The 19,516-nt window shown below is 44.7% G+C and overlaps 2 protein-coding genes across 3 annotated transcripts in view; both read right to left on the bottom strand.

The window, feature by feature from the left end:
• Positions 1–3,132: 3,132 nt before the first annotated feature.
• plpp2b (phospholipid phosphatase 2b) overlaps positions 3,133–19,516 on the bottom strand; it is a 28,580-nt gene continuing 12,196 nt past the window's right edge. Inside the window, exons 2-7 of one of the 2 annotated variants that reach the window (XR_003785634.3) lie at positions 7,602–7,753; positions 7,116–7,378; positions 6,983–7,040; positions 6,022–6,198; positions 3,732–5,213; positions 3,133–3,650 (exon numbers count right to left, since the gene is read on the bottom strand). Coding sequence is in view for 1 of the 2 variants with exons in the window: in XM_029147532.3 (XP_029003365.1) it covers positions 5,061–5,213; positions 6,022–6,198; positions 6,983–7,040; positions 7,116–7,378; positions 7,602–7,753 (803 nt within the window). In the remaining variant the exon portion in view is untranslated. Of the gene's footprint in view, positions 5,214–6,021; positions 6,199–6,982; positions 7,041–7,115; positions 7,379–7,601; positions 7,754–19,516 lie in introns of both variants that reach the window. The other variant, XM_029147532.3, reaches the window with a different exon arrangement.
• Positions 11,601–17,631, bottom strand: LOC114853759 (uncharacterized). Its single transcript, XM_029147527.2, has 12 exons — positions 14,634–17,631; positions 14,399–14,494; positions 14,182–14,304; positions 13,842–13,961; positions 13,616–13,735; positions 13,374–13,514; positions 13,160–13,279; positions 12,918–13,058; positions 12,704–12,823; positions 12,459–12,599; positions 12,209–12,244; positions 11,601–12,025 (listed from the first exon to the last, which is right to left on the bottom strand). The coding sequence occupies exons 1-12, from the start codon at positions 16,216–16,218 to the stop codon at positions 11,802–11,804; spliced, it is 2,967 nt and encodes a 988-aa protein (XP_029003360.1). The 5' UTR covers positions 16,219–17,631; the 3' UTR covers positions 11,601–11,801.

Below are 19,516 nucleotides of genomic sequence, written 5' to 3'. Positions count from 1 at the left end.
GGTGTCTACAGAAACCCACTGGCCAAGTCGAGAGGAATGGTCTGAATATATAAATATATAAATCCCTCATCAGGGTCACTGGTGGTGGTGGTGAGGGTGGCTCGCAGCCAGATAAGCTGCTTCTGCACCCCCCCCCCACTCTCACTCCGTCCCTACGTTGCCTGGAAGAAATGTGCCATTATCCAGCTGGGCCCCTGAGCACGGAGCTGCTGTCCAAGGAAACATGCAAAGGCCAAGAGACGGGATCCTGGAGCTGAGGGAGCATTAGATACCTCCTAAACCGTTCGCAGCCAGTGACCTACTGTGTGAATGACGTTCAGCATAGCGATAGCATCACTCCAACGGTCCTGGACAGGTTTCCATATTTGACAGATGATACTGGGCTCGGGCTCATATACAAACCTTTGCATAATATTTAACTCTGCAGACACTGAGGTATTGTTTGGTCAGATTACAATCGGTTCTAATGTCACCACATACAGTAAAGTCATTTCCCTAACGATCTCACCACCATCGTCTGATTACACTCAAACGCACACTTCCTGGTTTGAGGCATGACGAATTAGGAAAAAGGGATGTTTTAATAATTTATCTCATTGTTAATTTGACAATTATTTGAAACTTGCCAGGTCAGTTAACCTGGACTACAAAAATGAAGCATTACTCTGTGGCTTAGCTGTAACATGTTAAACAGCTGCAGGTTAATGGGCAAAAAGAAAACTATGATAAGGCTAATGATCAAATGCTGAAGTATAAAGGGAACATGACAGAGCACAAACATTTAGCCGTATCAAATACTGGATGTACGTCTTTAGTTTCAAAAGTAGCTGCTCTGTTTAATGGTACATGTGAATAAAACACTGAAGCTCAATTATAGCCAAAATGCCAGAAGTGTGGTCTTAAAATAATTCCTCCGCGCAAACGACGTAAAGCAGACAATTCCTCAGCTTTTAGTCCTCTGGGCCCAATTATAAAATAACATATTCATACTGCTATTTCAAATTACACAAGGTCACTGCACTGGCTGATTAACTGTAGCATTAATGTGTTTGTGTGTGTGTTGAGTGTTTGGGAGCAAAGGGGTTAATTAATGTGATTCGTTGCCGGAGCAATGCTTTTTTTTCTCCTACGGAGCAGGAAGACCAGGAAGAGAGAACAACAGAGGCCACAGCAGCACAGCATTTCTGGAGGCATTTTAATTGCTGGAATACAGCGCCAAGCTAAAAATGTCTCCACCGGCCTCCAGCGTCAAAAAGTACAAGACACCTCTGAGTCCTCGCTGCAGAGGAGAGTTAATTATCCAAAACACGCTCACGGTAAACAAACACGCTGGTACTGCTGTAGTCAGTCTGTGTGCCATTATGTGCCATTATGTGCATTGTTGGGTGTGATGTGACTCAGTGGGTCTCAGTGGGTCTCAGTGGGTCGCAGACTTCCTCCGGGGGATGAGGAGTCCAGTTTCATCTCTAAGAAAACTACATTTAGCACAAACTGAAGCACAAGGTCACAGCAGCGTTAACGTCTGACCATCACTTCCTGCTCTATAGAACCTCTTTGTCCGTTTCTACAGGGACTCAATCAGAATTTGCCCCCGGGTAGAATCTCATAAACTACGTGTCCCTGGTTCATCCTTTTGAGGCTTTTAATTCTCATCCAGCTTTTGGTTTATTCTCAATTAATTATTAACAGTATTCTACCTGAGGCGCATTCCCTGATATGAGGTTACAGTGAGGGCAAGATGAAGCACTCGGCTTTCCCACTTTACGGAGTTTGACCGAGGAGGAACATTAACACAACAACATTAAACCATCGTGTATATAACGTCCAACAACATACAGTAGGCCAGTGAGTCTTTTCTGTCATGCTTTACTGCTTCCAGTCCTGAGGTTTTTCCCAAAACCACTCATCTTAGGAACCGCTTCTCACCAGGCTCCCAGAGCCTCGCGGAGTCCCAGCGCTGCGGGTTGGAGCAGCCGTGATTTGTGAGGGCTTCCAGGGAACGATCCACTGGGTCTGTGCTGGAACTCCACGGCCGTAATGTTCACGGACACGCTTGCTCTGCCGTTGTTCCCAAAGCTAAATCATCTCGTAAGTAAAGCTCCCGAATGGCTGCCGTTCCGAACAGCTTTGACACCTCAGTGAAAAATATTCCCACACATGCACAACCTTCACGACGTGCAGGTGAGTAATACTGGCTGAAATCACGGACGACAGTGGTTTTCAACGCGGCTGCCAGAAAAGGTTCCACACGTGTCCCCTGGAGTCCAGAGTTTATTTCCCTAAAAATATGCGCGTTTGTTTTTGTGGAGCAGGCCATTCTCTGGCCTGGACACAGGCAGCAGAGGTGTGTTTAACCATTCTGAGCCCCGAGCACTCATCAGGCGGGCGGTGAATGCGAGAACGTGGGGGCGTTTTAATTTAATTTAAAGTGATATATCACATGTGGAAATAGTACATTGAGAACAGGCCTCAGCCAAATTGAGAAGGTTCTGCGGGTTCTCCAGGGCGACAGCGCGTGCGGTTGGAGCGCCACACGCTACACAGTGCTGGAAGTGGAGGATGAAGCTCCGCGCTGGGGCCAAAACCCCACCGGAGGAATGTGTGAACCTGATGGGGTGCATTTGGGAGAAGCTGCTCGTTAGAAGATTTAAAGCAGACTTGTAGTGTTGCTTGAAAGGAGCTGTGGAGAGTTGAACCAACGCGGAGTTACTAAAGAGTTTGCAAACACAAATCCAATCTCCATCTGTTTCATCACTGGAAGGAAAAAAAGGGCCAAATGTTTCAGCTGCAGCTTCAGCCTGTGGTTCTTCAGAGTCACAGTTAAACCTCCCGCATGATGAGTCCAGAACGTCGACCCTGCGACTCGGGTCGAGGACGAGGACGTTCCATTCAGCATCGTTCCAGCGAAACTGCCTGCAATCAGGACGACAACGCGCCTGCCAAGAAGGCGCCGACATCTTCATGTTGCAATAGAGCCATTCATCACTTCGCCTCAGTGAAACCATCTGTGGCCCACGAGGGAAAAGGTGCCGTAGACATGAAATATGTCATGCTTCCAACGTTGGCATCAGCGGCCTTGAGTAACTGCATAATAAAATCACTTTGTGGTCATGAAGTGAAAACCAAACAGACTGAACGTGAACAGTATCTTTATTTAAAATCCTCCGCGTGGAGACTTTAGTCTATGTAGAAAAGCAAAAACACGACAGAAACACTAGGTGAAAGACTAAAAACAACGTACGAGGAAGCGACACAACAAAGCGGAGGCGCTCGGAGCAGAAGGACACGCTTCCACCTCCATCTCACTGGGACTTTCAGACGGGCACACGGATACACCAGTAATGGAGGTGAGACCAGTGGAGGCGAGGGCTCACCCGGCACTTCACCACACGCCTCTGCAGCTGGTTGTCGTTGGAAATCTGCGTGTTGAATGTGCAGATGTCCCCAGGGAGCCCAAGGTCACCGCAGGCTAGCCCCCCCCCACCCCCCACCCCAGGACCCCGCCTCTCCCCAGGCCCAGCTCACGTTCAGGGCCTCGCAATCACTACCAGGTGAGGCTCTCCGCCTCGTGACGCTGATCCGTCTGAATGCCGGCGTTCCAGGGGTCGGTACGAAAACTGTACCGACCGTGTTCATCTACTAACGCCCGTCTGTCAACACAGGAAGGGGAAGGAAGACAGATCTATCACTGAAGTGGAAAATGAGAAGTGTTACTAGCTTCACAAACACACCGCTGGTATGTGGGTCTTTATCTTCACAACCGCTCCACTTGCATCTGGCTTACGCTCGGACCTGGAACCGGGGTTGCCAGGTCCTCGTGAAGGTACAGGTGGAATTAAAACTTACTGCGTGAAATAAAAACATATACTGTACATTTATACACACACACGCATCCTTCATGGGCCATAAAACATGTCTCGTATCATTAGTAAACACAGTATGTGGCTCATAGTGGCAAGCAGAGGTGATTGCACAAAACCTCAACAGCGCTGGCGTTTCTATCGTAAAATAAATTAAACACCATTTTCAAAATGGGTGTCTGATCCTTCTTTGATTAGTAATATCACTGGAAAAAGAAACAACAATAAAATAGAAAAAGCAAAATAAAAGGCAAAAGCCTTATTACTCGATTGGCATCCTAGTAGTGGTACGATTTATCATCTAACAGAAATTAAAGCTGGTGCATTAATATTTTCTGCTGTCACAGGGGAAATTAATCAAAACCAGTAGCTGCTAGACATCAGGTCTCGGTGCGTCGGACTTGACCCACACGTTGCGAGTCAACAGGAAGGAACCTGTACGGCCACTTTTAGAGCATGAAATCGTTTTTCTCAGTAAGCGGACGTGTTGGAGTCGCTGTTAGAAGAGCAGCTACAAATGCATCAGCAATGTCAGAGCACAACATTCAATCTGAGCGATGCTTCCGTTGTAAAGCAGCTTTGGGATAACGCGCAGTCAACTTAAGGTGCACTGAAATAAACACGTCTCTTAATCCTCCATTATCCACGCCAACATAGAGTCATAGAGCTTTTGCATGTGAAACACAAGAGGAGCCACACCAGCGCCCCCTGCAGGTCACTGCACGTCCAGGTTCATTAAAGCAGAGGCTGGTGGAGTGAGCGAAGCCTCGACGGAGCCGGAGAAAGACGAGTGATGTGTCGACGTAAGTGGGCGTAATTACATTTCATACGTTCCAGGTATATGTCTGGATCTGACGTGCTTGTTTCAGCCATACTCATCAGCCACAGAAGGCGGCGATGGAATAAAACACGTGTTGCTGATGGTTTTGCTGCATTTTGTCGAAGCAGCTCACAGCAAATACACATAAACAGCAACGTGGAAGTGTCTTTAAAGGGTGGGGGGGGGGTGCACCTAGTGATGACATGCAGCTCCCTCAGTCAATCCAATGGTGGGGGAGCAGGCAGGGGTTTGAGTGGTCGATACAAGGGGAGCTAGAAATGTTCAGAGGCTGCGAGCTGCACGCGGGAGCCCTCAGTTCATGGGCCACACAGGTTTGAGGTCCGTAGACGGCAGCCCTTGTCGCAGGTGCTCGGCTCCCATCACACAGGACTGCGATGGTTGTTGTAATGGTTGCTCTGGTCGGTGTCGACCATCTGCAGGCTGGGCTTCCTCTCTGGCTCCTCGCTCTCAGGCGCGTCCCGCCGATTGCAGCGCGGAGGACGCCTCTTGAAGAAGTCCGACACGAAGCGCACCTGTGAAGGGAGGGAGGGGAGGGGGAGGGAGGGGGAGGCAGGAGGTCAGCGCTGGTCATTCAGCAGTTTCATTTTCCCACAGAGGCCAGGGAACGCAGGGGAGGCCACGGGCAGGGCTGGAAACGGCGGTTACGCACGTCTCGACGCCGCGGCGCACAGCTGTTGACGCGCTCACACTTACACAGGAACATCTGAGAGGAACTCACAGAGAGCAGGCGCAGCCCACGCAGCCCGTAAAACACGAGGCCCAGGAGGGTCTCTAATTACGCAAAGCACTGCAGAGGCCAAAGGTCCACACACACACACACACACACACACACACACACACACACACACACACACACACACACACACACACACACACACACACACACACACACACACACACACACACACACACACACACACACACACACACACACAGCTGGATGAAGTGAGGCAATAAGGCCTGAGAACCTGCCAGTGTGAGGGTGTGGGTCTGTGTCAAGTCACACTCCGCCGCTGTCACACTTCAAGCCACTCGTACTTATCTGTGTGAACCCTTACAGACATTAACCTTGAGTACAGCTTCACCAGCCGGTGTTGTGCTTTGAGGGGAGGATCACTGGGATTTCCATTAAATGTTACTCTTATGATCTTAGGATCCCTCCCATATTTGCTTTTCCAAGAGTCAGAAACCACAGAGGCAAGACCCAAATTTACGATGTCATCAGGTATGAAGGTCGGTGCCACCTGATCCCTCTACATAAGCACATTTAAAGTTCCAGCCAAGCGCTGGTGCTGTTGAGCCTGTTTGGTGCGGACTCACGTTGAGCACGGCGATGAGCGCGCCCTGCAGCAGCCCCACCAGCACGTCGCTCCAGTGGTGCTTGTAATCAGAGACTCTGGTGTAGCCCACGTACACCGCGAAGGCCACCAGGAAGAACTGGATGGTGGGCCGGAGCAGTCTGGCCCACTTAGCCGCCAGCCTGGCCTGCACGTACAGCTGGAGGGAGAAGACAGTGAAATTAGAGCGGCGGGCGGCGCACCACGGATCAGGTTCCCCTCATTCCTTTGTTTGTGCGGGTCGGTCTCTTTGCAGCTAACTGTTATACAAGCGTATGGTGACATGCTGACGAAGCGATGTAGTGGTTAACGCTCTATGAGGGGAAAATGGTTCCCGCACTGGATCGTAGGTTTCAGGATAGACGGCATCTCATTCCAAACAATGATAAAGTGTGAAGACTGGGGTCTCCATAAGGCAGAAACAGTGATGCGCACACATCGCTTTGGGCCTAACCGTAGAAACAAGGTGTTGAGCATGAAGCAATTTACGTCCGCTATGGACTGAAACACTCTTTTCACTAGGAAGCAGCAGTCGCCAAAAAATTATAAACCTGGCGGCAGCACGCCGGCCGCTGGGCTTCTGCTGAAGGTGCAAAACCTGGCAGGGCTTCAGTCCGGCTACAGGCTACACATCAGGACTGGGCGGCTGGAACAGAGGCGGGTTGTGGGCGCGGTCCTGGGGAGTTTGGGGGTGGGGTCCTGGGGAGTTTGGGGGCGGGGTCCTGTGTCTAACGTCCTTGAAGCGTTGCTGTGTAGCTCTTCCCCGGACACGACATCGAGGCTAGCGAAGTGGATACAATGGGAGGAACCAGCACAGCGTGTTCTACTCCCAGCACTCCTGTGAAACACTCGGAACGCCTGCCTTGTTCTTTCATCTAGCCTTTCAACAATAACAGAATATTCATGTAAATACATTATGTGTGAATGTTTTTGTATTCACTTACTGCCAGAAAGAGCATGCAGTACATCCCAAACGAGGAGTGGCCAGAGTAGAAGGACAACCTGAACAAAAGGATGAGATCAGTTACTGGAGCATGGGTAGAGCTGAGCTGCAGGACCCGGTGAGCCTCCTCCTACCTGGCCTCCGTCACGTCCTCCGGTCTGCCGGTGCAGTTGATCTTCTGCATGTATCCGCTGCAGACTTTAGGTGCGCACACAGACAGAAAGTTGGGCCTCGGGCGCCCGATGGTGAACTTCGCCATCTCCGTCAGCGACTGGCTGACCGACGCCCCAAACAAGAAGGTGCCTACTACCTTGTAGAGGGCGGCTACGTACTTGTTGAACGTGGAGTTGGAGTAAATCCGATTCCTATGAACCAGATAGGCCTCTCCAGAACAGATCTGAGGGGAGAGAGAGAAAAGGCTTTGGTTTCGACTCGTTTTGCATCAGCGGAGGAAAGTTATTATTCCCGCTGTGCACACGTCTCGTTGGCCATTTAGTAAATGGAGCAAACTTCACAGGATGCTTTAAATGAGCACAGCCCTTCATGCTTTACAAGAGTTTAAGGAAAAAGAAGGAATAAATTGGCCTCAGAGTAGAAACTAAAGTTGTGGGCAAACTCACGATGATGACGGTGCAGGAGATGGTGACGGCCGCCATCATGCCGTGGGTGATGGTGTCTGGTTTCTTAGGGTACATAATCGTCTCATCGTCACAGTAAATCCCCCTCTGATACGGCTTGTACACGATGGTCATGATGATGAAGGGCAGTGCAGCTGTTTCGAAAAACAGAAACAGGGCGATAAGAGTGGAGATCAACACGGACGATGCTCAGAAATAGTTTTGACATTGATGTCTAACTATGTGAACTCTGGTCAGTCTCCAGACCAACAGGAACTATGCTGAACGAACGCAACCATATATCAGAAAAAAGAATTTGTCTCCTTTAAACACACTTTCAGACGGTGCGTCACTCAGAAAACCACCCCCCACGACCTCAAGGTCTAAAATCACAACGATGAAAAAACCCACACGGAGGAAAATGAAATGCCAGGGCAGAAAAAGAAGAGAACTGCAAAACTAAACAGTGGAAAGTTGTGTGTGTGTATATAGACAAAGACTTGTATCACACTCATTCACCCAGGAGACACAACACACAACTACAAAGCTTTTAAAGAGGCTGGAGGTAAAAATGAGAACACATAGGGTGGAGGAGGAGAACGGTGTCCTTGATGTGTTCAGAAACAATAATGCCGTGATACTCACTCACTCACTCACTCACTCACTCACTCACTCACTGAGTCTGTCTCCTACACACAAACACGCTACGAGCGCTACATCTAGTACAAGGTCGCGCCGTTTAACAAAGGATGCTGTCCTGCTCTTTGTGTTAAAAGCCGTAATCTCCTCAAAGTGGAAGGACACGAACGGAAAGAACAAGATGTGTCGTCTGAACTGGCGGCTACAACATAAACTGGTTACAGTGTGTTTGGAGGAGAACAACCTCCAGCAGGACTGGGCTCAGGGTGGACGAGCTGGAGCCACGCCAGAACGGCAGGCCACAGAGCGACAACAGGCGGGTCGCGTTCAGCTCCAAGGCCAGCGTCCCACCTCCAGTGTTCAGAGACATCACAGGAACTAGTCCCAGTAACTACTTAGGACAGATGTCAGTGATTAGACGTTTCAGCCCTCGTCAGGAATGCGTCCGCCTCATTGACATCCGCCACAACTGGACATGAAACACAAAACCAGCTGAAGCTGATCTCCTATAACTTGTATCCTGCATATCACAGCCATGAGTTACAGACCAGACATTTCTATGCAGGAGGAAGCCTGCGTGGGTGTGGATGACAATGGGCCGCTTCCTTCAACCATTGTGTGGCCCAGGTGCCAGGCTGTTTCGCGCGACGCCTGACGACACCGTTAATAACGCGCCACCTGGTCACAGAACAGACGCTTTGTGTGGAAGGTGGGTTCAGACAACGTCGCGTCTCTCGTTTAATAAGCAGCTGCCACGTAATGCCTTCTAGGACACTGGAACCGCCGGGCTGCGGTCCAGGCCGAAAGCCGAGACGCTGGGCTGTGATTAGTGTGTGTGCGGCACCTGGGGGACACCTGTCCCGACGCCGCGTCTGCTTCCATTCACCCTCTCGCCACCGAGTTCCTGTTTGCGACGACCACAGAACAATACCGGGTCTCCTGCATTAACCGACATCCTGTCTCGGGCCCATACTGGTTCAGTCATGTGGTTTTTGTGTATCCTGCATCCTGTTTCCAGCTGCCAAGGATCGGATGGAGACGTCTAGAAACGACGCCCGCTGCTTTGGTGCTGGAGTTACTGCTGTGACTACCAGCAGAAGGTTCTGATAAGGCCCGACCCCAGGCCTAGTGGCTGTTTAGGTGTTCGTTCCAGCTCAGGGACACTGTGACATGAACTCTGTTTGCAAAGCAGTGTCCTCAAAATGCACTGGACCTGCAAATAAAATCTAGAGCAACGCTTTGAGACCTTTTAGACTAAATCTAAAGGTCTAGACGTTGAGTACATAAGAGCGTGTTTGTGTACGACGGACCTGGGCAGGTTCTGCAGGACTGTTTATATGGGAAACGTCAGCTGGTATTGGAACTTCAAACAGTTCAATGTAGCTTTTCACAGCAGCCACAGCAGCGTCATTAATCACTACACAGCTTGAAGAACGGAGCCAGCAGCTAATGAAATAAACGTCCTCACACCTAAAAGGAAGTGATCAGCTGTATCATTTACTTTTTAGCCACATGCTAAATGTTTTTATTCCTATTACAGCCTCAGACGCTGCCAGCTTGTCGGTCTGTGTGCGAGGCCAGGGGGATCTCCTTTGGAATAATCTATGAAAATTTCTGGGTTCAGAACTGAAGCACTAATTCAGCCGACTACTGACCTCCGCCCATTAACGAAGTTATGGGTCTGTGAAGTGATGCAAATCGTCTGAACTGCCGTCACGACTGGAGAGGATGTTGCATCATGAGGCGTGTGTCTTATGAGTAGAGCCAGTGTCCAATAAACAAAGCAAACACACACACACACACACACACACACACACACACACACACACACACACACACACACATTCTTGTACTTGCTGCTGAGTAAGGACCGAGTAAAAGTACAGGGGAGTGAGAACCACCATTTCTGGTGCCTATAAAGCCAAAGTAAAAACATTTCTACATAGCACATGGCATTCCTATTGAATACACTCCTTTAGATCAAAGCTATCACCTTTGGTTTAATAAAAGTTTTTTACCATCAGTGCGAGGACCGACCAGTCAGTTTGAATTGACTGACTGTTTAACATTGAAATGGTGCTTTAACATGTTTAATAATTAGCATAATGAATGCTAGGGAAAAGTCTGTTAAGATACAACACAATATAACACTCATTAAAGATGTAAGTGCATTTATTACTAAAATAAAAATGTTATTCCATTATGGGCATTGCCTGTTTCATAATAGTTCAAAGAAAACTCAAACATAACTGAAGCAAACACTGCACATTCTACTTGGAACTAAACAGAAAGCTCCCTTTTAGTTATAGTTTTTTTGATTTTATACCACATCTTGAACATCTTTTCATTCTGCCTTTGCTGGCACTTTCCTTAAGGCAATGAACTTGTGCAATCCCAGAACATCATTCTTTTCCAAATCAGTTCAGGGCCTCTTCATTTTCATTTTTGAAGCATCTATAAATAAGACAAAAGTTAATTATAGGCTGGGCATAATAATTTTAAGACTTTGACAGTAATAATTTAATTTCAATAAATCAAAAAATGGGAAACTTTGTGTATATTTGTGGTCTCCTTAAAACACTTTTCTGCAGGAAAAACTGTTATATTATGCTGCATTTTTGCCAATGGCTGTCTGCTGCCATCCCAATGATGCACATGCAGGGAAAGGAGATTGAGAAAGGTAGACTCTTAAGTACCTGGGTGTGCAGAGACTGCAGTCTTTTCAAGTGAAGGGGTCACTCCTGAAGACTTTCTATGGTGGCATCAGCCATCCTGTACGGTGTGATCTGCTGGAGCAGCAGCATCACGGAGACAGGAAGAGGCTGGACAGGGTCATCTAAAAAGTCTGTGTTCTGGACACGGTGCACAAGGTGGATGTGAGAAAGTTCCTGGCTAAACTCACATCCATCCTAGATCAGGACTACCACCCACTGCAGGCCTCACTGTCTGCTCTGGAGAGCAGCTTTAGTAGCAGACTGATCCACCCTCGCTGTGTGAAGAGATTGCCCAGATCTTTCCTCCCTGCGGCTATCACAATCTTTACAATCAGAACTGTTAATTACCTCCACAACCCTGGTCCATAACCCAGTCAATGCATTAGCAGTTATGTAGAAAAATGTATTCTGTGTAATATTTGTATAAACCTGTACAATACCTGTAATATGCAGTAATCATTAACATGACAGTATACACTACTCATTCTGCTCAACTGTATAGTACTGCACATTGCCAAATTAACTTCTGATATTGTTTACTAATCTGTATTGTGAGATGCAATTTCCCACTTTATACTATATGGTCATAATACCACTGTTTAATAATATACCCCCATACATAAAGCTGTGGACCGGTTGGAAACGTAAAAACAAGCAACCTTTTAATTTTACAAATAAAGATCCGAACTTTTGCTCTCAGAAAGATGAGATTAGTTTTAATTCTTAACATTAAAACAATGTTATTCAATTATTACACTGAACCTTTGAAATAAGTACCAGTATACTTGCATATACTATACTGTACAGCAACTTGGCTGAAGTAAGAACCAATGCACCTTAAAGCTTTGAACTACAACGAAAGCTGCCTTTTAATCTTAATTATTTCATTGTGAACTACATATTTTACATCTTTCCATGTCCTATTTTTAAGGACCGGTGAGGCTTTCAAAATGCAGCCTAAGCATTCAATCTTTCCCGGGACCCTTCTGACAGCAATATACTTATGCATTCTTTGGAGAACTGCATTCTTCTCGATATTTGTCCAGGGCCGCCTCGTATTCACTTTTGAAGCATCTATAAAAGAAAAAAAAGGGAAAGTTAATAATTTTATTTCAATAAATCAAAAATGGGGAACTTAATCATTTATATGTGTTTAAAGCAAACACCCTATTGTTTTCTGTAGAGGAAAAAAACAACAACAACAAAACCTTGCTTTCATCTAAGAGACTTTTTCAGCAGCAGTGAAAAATTAAATACCTTTCCTGCCTTTAGGTTCTATCAGCTGCTTCTCATCTGCGAGAGATCATAGTTTGGAAAACAGAAAGCATTAATTCAATTCAATTTTATTCATATAGTGCCAAATCACAGTAGGTTATCTCAAGGCACTTTACAAGGTAAGGTTTAAGATCCTACACAACAAATTCCACATAAAGCAAGCATTCAAATTTAAGTGTGTCCTGCAAACCACAACAACATTGTTGATTATTGCATTCATGTCTAGACCTACCCTCATCATTATCTTCATCTTCATTGCCTTCATGACAAACTCTAGCTTTGGTCGTGTGACTTTTAGTAGGTGAAACTGAGCAGTCGTCACGGCTTTCTTTGGCAGCTTTCTTGCCTTTGGGTTCTTTCAGCTGCTCCTCTTCTGTGAGAGAGCATAGTTTGAAGACAGAAAGCATTAAAGTGTGTCCTGCAAACAACAACAACAACAACAACATTGCTGATCAGTGTCTTTATGCCTCAACCTACCCTCATCATCACGACATAGTCTGGGTTTGGTCCAACGACGTTTAGTAGGTGAAACTGAGCAGTCGTCACGGCTTTCTTTGGCAGCTTTCTTGCCTTTGGGTTCTTTCAGCTGCTCCTCTTCTGTGAGAAAGCATAGTTTGGAAGACAGAGAGCATTAAAAGTGTGTCCTGCAAACAACAACATTGTTGATTATTGCATTCATGCCTGGACCTACCACCATCATTATCTTCATCCTCATTGTCTTCATGACAAACTCTAGCTTTGGTCTTGTGACTTTTAGTAGGTGAAACTGACCAGTCGTCACAGCTTTCTTTGGCAGCTTTCTTGCCTTTGGGTTCTTTCAGCTGCTCCTCTTCTGTGAGAGAGCATAGTTTGGAGACAGAAAGCATTAAAGTGTGTCCTGCAAACAACAACAACAACAACATTGCTGATCAGTGTCTTTATGCCTCAACCTACCCTCATCATCACGACACAGTCTGGGTTTGGTCCAACGACGTTTAGTAGGTGAAACTGAGCAGTCGTCACGGCTTTCTTTGGCAGCTTTCTTGCCTTTGGGTTCTTTCAGCTGCTCCTCTTCTGTGAGAAAGCATAGTTTGGAAGACAGAGAGCATTAAAAGTGTGTCCTGCAAACAACAACATTGTTGATTATTGCATTCATGCCTGGACCTACCACCATCATTATCTTCATCCTCATTGTCTTCATGACAAACTCTAGCTTTGGTCTTGTGACTTTTAGTAGGTGAAACTGACCAGTCGTCACAGCTTTCTTTGGCAGCTTTCTTGCCTTTGGGTTCTTTCAGCTGCTCCTCTTCTGTGAGAGAGCATAGTTTGGAGACAGAAAGCATTAAAGTGTGTCCTGCAAACAACAACAACAACAACATTGCTGATCAGTGTCTTTATGCCTCAACCTACCCTCATCATCACGACACAGTCTGGGTTTGGTCCAACGACGTTTAGTAGGTGAAACTGAGCAGTCGTCACGGCTTTCTTTGGCAGCTTTCTTGCTTTTGGGTTCTTTCAGCTGCTCCTCTTCTGTGAGAGCATAGTTTAGAAGACAGAAAGCATTAAAGTGTGTCCTGCAAACAACAACAACAACAACAACAACATTGCTGATCAGTGTCTTTATGCCTGAACCTACCCTCATCATCACGACACAGTCTGGGTTTGTTCCACTGACGTTTAGTAGGTGAAACTGAGCAGTCGTCACGTCTTTCTTTGGCCGCTTTCCTGCCTTTGGGTTTTTTCAGTTGCTCCTCTTCTGTGAGAGAGCATAGTTTGAAGACAGAAAGCATTAATTCAATTCAATTTTATTTATATAGCCCCATATCACAACAAGGTTATCTCAAGGCACTTTACAAGGTAAGGTTTAAGATCTCACAACTAAAGAACAAATCTCACATAAGGCAAGCCTTCAAATTAAAGTGTGTCCTGCAAACCACAACAACATTGTTGATTATTGCATTTATGCCTAGACCTACCCTCATCAGCATCCTGACACACTCTAGGTTTGGTCCACTGACGTTTAGTAGATGAAACTGAGCAGTCTTCACAGCTTTCTTTGGCAGCTTTCCTGCCTTTGGGTTCTTTCAGCTGCTCCTCATCTGTGAGAGAGCATAGTTTGGAAGACAGAAAGAATTAAAAGTGTGTCCTGCAAACAACAACATTGTTGATTATTGCATTAATGCCTGGACCTACCCCCATCATTATCTTCATCTTCATTGCCTTCATGACAAACTCTAGCTTTGGTCTTGTGACTTTTAGCAGGTGAAACTGAGCAGTCGTCACGTGTTTCTTGAGAGAAAGAAAGCATGGTTTAGTAAAACCCCCAAAACACTTAACATAACTAACTGGAAAAAATGTCCAGTAAGTGTACATTTATATGAAATAGTACAATAATAATTGCAATAAATGTAAGAAAACATTAACGTACCAAGAACCACAGAATCCAGTGTTTTCAGACTTTTCCCTTTGAGCTGTCCAGCTCCCTTCTCCATTGCAAAGAGCAATTTACCAATTTTGGCCACTTGAAAGGTTTTGTCAGTTTGGCGATAATATTGGCAATGGACTCTGATGTCGTGTCCCATGAAGCGGGCTACTTGCTCCAGTTCTTGGTTGTCAAGGTCCAAGAGTTGACATAAAGTTGCTATGTGTTTTCTTAGTTTTGTTGATCTGAGGAGCTCAGGGTTGTTCACTTTGCTTTCTGCTGCAAATTTTCGTAGACAATCACATCCACGAAGGTTGGTTAAGGATCCAATCCTAGCAAATAAAAAAGGATTTTCCTCCAGTATGCCCACTTCTTTTCGTTTCTGGATGAGAAAATCAATGGAGGATTTTGTGCGCTCGAGAAGAAGAATTGGCACTTTTCTCCCTCTCTTCCCGCGTGTCACTATGCGAGTCAGTCTATGGCTCATCTGTTTTTCCACTGGTGACAGGGTCTCATAAATTTCCTTATTAACAGGACCAGTGTTGGTATTTTGATATATCTTCAAACTCAACCGAGATGCTTCACCCTCTCTTTTCTTATTAAACACAATTATTTGTGCCAAAAGACTCTCACTCAACCTTTTATAAGCTGCGGTAGTCACATGCTTACACAGTTCTTCTTTTGCCTGAGTCTCGCATTTTCTCAGGTAGTTTTGAAGGGTTATGATGTCTTCTGTTAGGGGGACACACTCTTCCATGTTCCACCTCCGTTGCTCCATTGTGCTATGTGCGTTTGTTGAGACATAACTAGACCATGAGCAGTCCAGTAACTCTTTAAATTTTTTTGTCTTTTTCTCAATGAGAAGGTCTGATGTGATCAAGCAGTGTCCAATCCAGGCTTCTGTTGCTCCTTTGAGGGAAAACCCAATTTTGACAGCAGTTGAAGGCTTTCCATACTCTGAGTTGTTTGCGGTGTAATTTGCCACCCTCTGAGTTGCTTTTATAACAAGAGGAAATTTAGTGGGTTCACAAAGGTCTTTAAGGCCAACAATACCGCTGTCAATTTCCTTTGCAGCTAACACCAAGCGTCCCAACTCTCTCATTTTTTGTGCAATGTACCTATGTTGACATTGTTCACGTCCTTTTTTTGCAAATAATGATTGTCCGTATGTACATATCATTATATCACCTCGGATATGAAAGGTGATGGAGTCTTGCAACATGTTGCAAATAATGTTTTCAACGCCTTCACATGATTGTATCTTTGGAATCAGATGTGAGGAAGCTTTTTGTACTCTATTTCTTTTTACGTTTACGCCGCCATCTTCAGGTTTCTTGCTTCTACAAGACCTTTCATGTCTCCATAGTTCAGTTCTTTTGAACATAGCATAACAATGCTGACATGGTAAATAATCTTCCACTGAAACGTTTGCTGAAGGCTGTTTCCATGTTACAATTTCCCCATCTCCATCTTGTAAAACCTGACAATTATGTTGCCAGTCACCCTTATTGCGAAGGGATTCTAGAAGTACTCTCCGTTGTTTGGAGCCAGGTGGGAAACTGAAGGCTTGGGCAACATCAATTTCATCCATATGTTTTCTTTGTAAATGTCGCGCAATCTTCAAATTTGACTTGTTACAGTATACACAGTAATGCGCTTTGTCCCAGATCCTTAGACCATTTTCCTTTTTTCTGCTTCTTTTAATTGTAATTTGCCGTTTTTTGTTTAGGGCTTTATTCACAAGTTCCGCTGCATGAACTGGGCTGGCACCATTTCTCTGACCCTTACCTTTAAGGATCGGATACTGACATGAAGATGTTGAAGAGGATTTCTTTGAAGCAGACTCCTCTGGCACCTCGCCTTCACTTGATGATTCTTGGTGATTCAGCGGCGGCCGATATTCTTCATCTGTCCCACTGTGGCTGGACAACTCAGACTCGGTGGATGAATTTTGTCTGCTTAACTCCACCTTGGAAGATATATTAAAAGAGAAATAAATAAAGTTACTCACTCACTAAGTCATATAATTTTAATTATGTAAGTAAAATAAAACAAAACAATAACATTTCCCATAATGAAGAAAAAATATGTAACAAGCATTTATAAATTACATAATTCAGGAAAACAACCCTGGTTTGATTCGATGAATTGTAAATATAGTAAACCCCTGAGGTATGGTTACAATATCTACTAGCCCTATTTTAATACTTTTGCAAATATGAAATACAATTACAGTCTATCACATAAAATCTGTCTGTCTGTACTTGAGACGGGTACAGCAACATTTATAGGTTTTGTCAATTGCAACATTAGAAAACATCGATATTTTCCTACATTTGACTGAGAATAAGATTATGTTTAATCGAAAGAATCAGCAATTCCAAGCAGTGAAGCTGCACACGCAAAGCGACCCAATATACACTAATGGAAGAGCATAAAGTTCACAAAACTATCAAAAACTTAAACTGTCACCGACTTTCTTAATGATTGCAACACTATTAGCATAATTATCACATCGATCGCGCACTGACGCTGTTTTACCGGCAACAATCCATACGGTTTAACGACAACTTCATGGACAAAGTTAAAAAAGTTCTTACCAGGGCTTCTGCATGTCTGGTTTCACATTTGTCGTGGTGTTGTTGTAATAGCTTCCGTCTTCTATTAAAGCGCTCCATAGCTCCTTGCTTCTTGCTGCTCGATGCTCTCATTCTTGTGACGCAGCTGCAAATTCGCGGCAGAAGTGAACTCTTCACCTCGCTACACAGGACGAGCTCTGATTGGATAATTCGTTGATGGGGAGCAGAGGGAGGGGTGCAAAATCTGCCTTAGCAACAGGTGTTCAGGTATTCAGAAAGTCTTCACCTTAATGTGCGACTGTGCCAACAAACCCCCTGTAAATTCTTCACCCTCATATTATGTACTTAGACACACAGTGCAGTATATTCTGCAACTTTAATCCGCACTTTTTTTTTAAATACTACTTTATTAATGTATACTCAAATAATATGTGTACTGCTGCTTTTTTGGCAGCTTTTGGAATCTTGATTGAGTCTTTGCCCTGTTAAGCTGATTCTCCTTGCTTTGTTTAAAATGCTCCAAAACTCCCAGCCTGTGTCTCATACTAAGTGCCAAAGTGCACTCTTCACTCTGCTGGTTCAGCACACGGAGAGCTCTGATTGGATAATTGGTTGATAGGCCATTCTGTCGTTTTGGCGGGGGGGGGGGGTGCAGAGCTGCTACAGGCCTTTGCTGCTGAGAAAGTTCTGTTCCAGCAGCACCCACAGAAATGCCACACTGAGCCAGCAAAATCCTGGCTCAGTTTACATCCTACAATTGTCATATTATGACCAAAAATACGTACAGTGTCTATTTTGAACATTTCATTGCACTATTTTATAAATTAATTAATGCTTATATCATACACTGTAATAAACTAGAATGAAATATTATAATTTATTATTATTTATTATCCTGATAAATAATTATAATACAACATAGTCAGATCATTTGTGTTGTATTTCTTGTTTGGGTTTATTTGAGATTACAAAAACATTTAATATCTGATCATTAATGGTGACAATAACAATTTTGCCTCACCATTGAGATTCAGATATTTTACTGTAGATCCAGAAATACAAACAAGTTCACTCACTCACTCACTCACTCACTCACTCACTCACTCACTCACTCACTGCCACACCTTAAATGAAGTACTTCTGTTATTTTGAATATCTGTAATAATTTATATATTATAGCTAATCCAGAATCTTATTTAGTTTTATTTACTGACTTGATTTATTTATTTTGGTATTTGTATTTACATTCTATTCTACTGAGCTTTGGTTTGTATTGTAGGTGCCTCTTTGGCAGCAGTACAGTTAGTTTTAAATGGGCTTGTTTTCTAAATTATCTTTGATTATGTGACATTAGGTCGGTGAAGGTTCTCAATCATCCAGGTAAAGTTACCTAAAGGTTGATTTGTGTCAATAGGGTGTCTTTTCTGTAGAAACATTTTGCTGCCAATCCAGGTGGCTGCTCAGAAAAAGCCACCTACATGACATGAATCAACCTTCAGATAATGTGTGACACTATGCTAAATATCAAGTACTCATAAGTGAGTCAAAATATTTTGATGCCCTATAATAAGTTTATTGAGTGTATACAGGTCCTTCTTGGCCAGTGAGTGAGTCATAACCCACTCTAATATATTATATTTTTGATTATAATGAAAACCATGTGTTCATAACTACTTACTAAGCTTAAAAACAAATTGCCAAAATGCCTCACAATCCTTTGTACAGGTATGTTAGTGCAAAGAGAACCATATATCACACACAGGTGAAAACTATTTATCACACTATGTTGTCCAAAGTGAAATGTCTCAGAACTTGCCTGCTTAGGGTCACAGGCATGCAAGAGCCTATCTCAGCTGACGATCAGACATTAGACAGGATACACAGTTCACCAGACAACCACAGCGACATATATAGACAAAGACAACCACTCACTCTCACAGGTAGGGACAATGTAGAAACCCTAATCAACCTAATAAAGGCCGTGTCTGAGAGAAGACATGTCAAAGACCTTGTCTGAGGGAAGCCATGTTACAGGTCGTGTCTGAGAAAGGCAATGTTACAGGTCATGTCTGAGAGAAGCCGTGTTACAGGTCATGTCTGAGATAAGCCAGGTTAGCGATCTTGTCTGAGAGAAGTCATGTTACAGGCCTGGTCTGAGAGAATTAATTTTAGCGGTTGTGTCTGAAAGAAGCCATGTTAGAGCTTGTGTCTGAGAGAAGCCATGCTACAGGCCTGGTCGAGGGGGGCAATGTTAGTCATAGCTGTTACATGTCTGAGAAAAGCCATGACCCTTACATGGCTGAGAAATTC

This window comes from Betta splendens, chromosome 4 (assembly GCF_900634795.4).
Source record: "Betta splendens chromosome 4, fBetSpl5.4, whole genome shotgun sequence".
Classification (NCBI taxonomy): Eukaryota; Metazoa; Chordata; class Actinopteri; order Anabantiformes; family Osphronemidae; genus Betta; species Betta splendens.
This window is presented reverse-complemented; position numbering and strand designations above follow the sequence as displayed.

Coding starts and splice junctions, on each gene's coding strand:
- LOC114853759 (XM_029147527.2), bottom strand. CDS start 16,218: ATGGATGAAATTGATGTTGCCCAAGCCTTCAGTTTCCCACCTGGCTCC. Junction 12,600..12,703: donor ACTATGTCGTGATGATGAGG/GTAGGTTGAGGC, acceptor GCTCTCTCACAG/AAGAGGAGCAGCTGAAAGAA. Junction 12,026..12,208: donor AGAACCTAAAGGCAGGAAAG/GTATTTAATTTT, acceptor TTTCTTTTATAG/ATGCTTCAAAAGTGAATACG.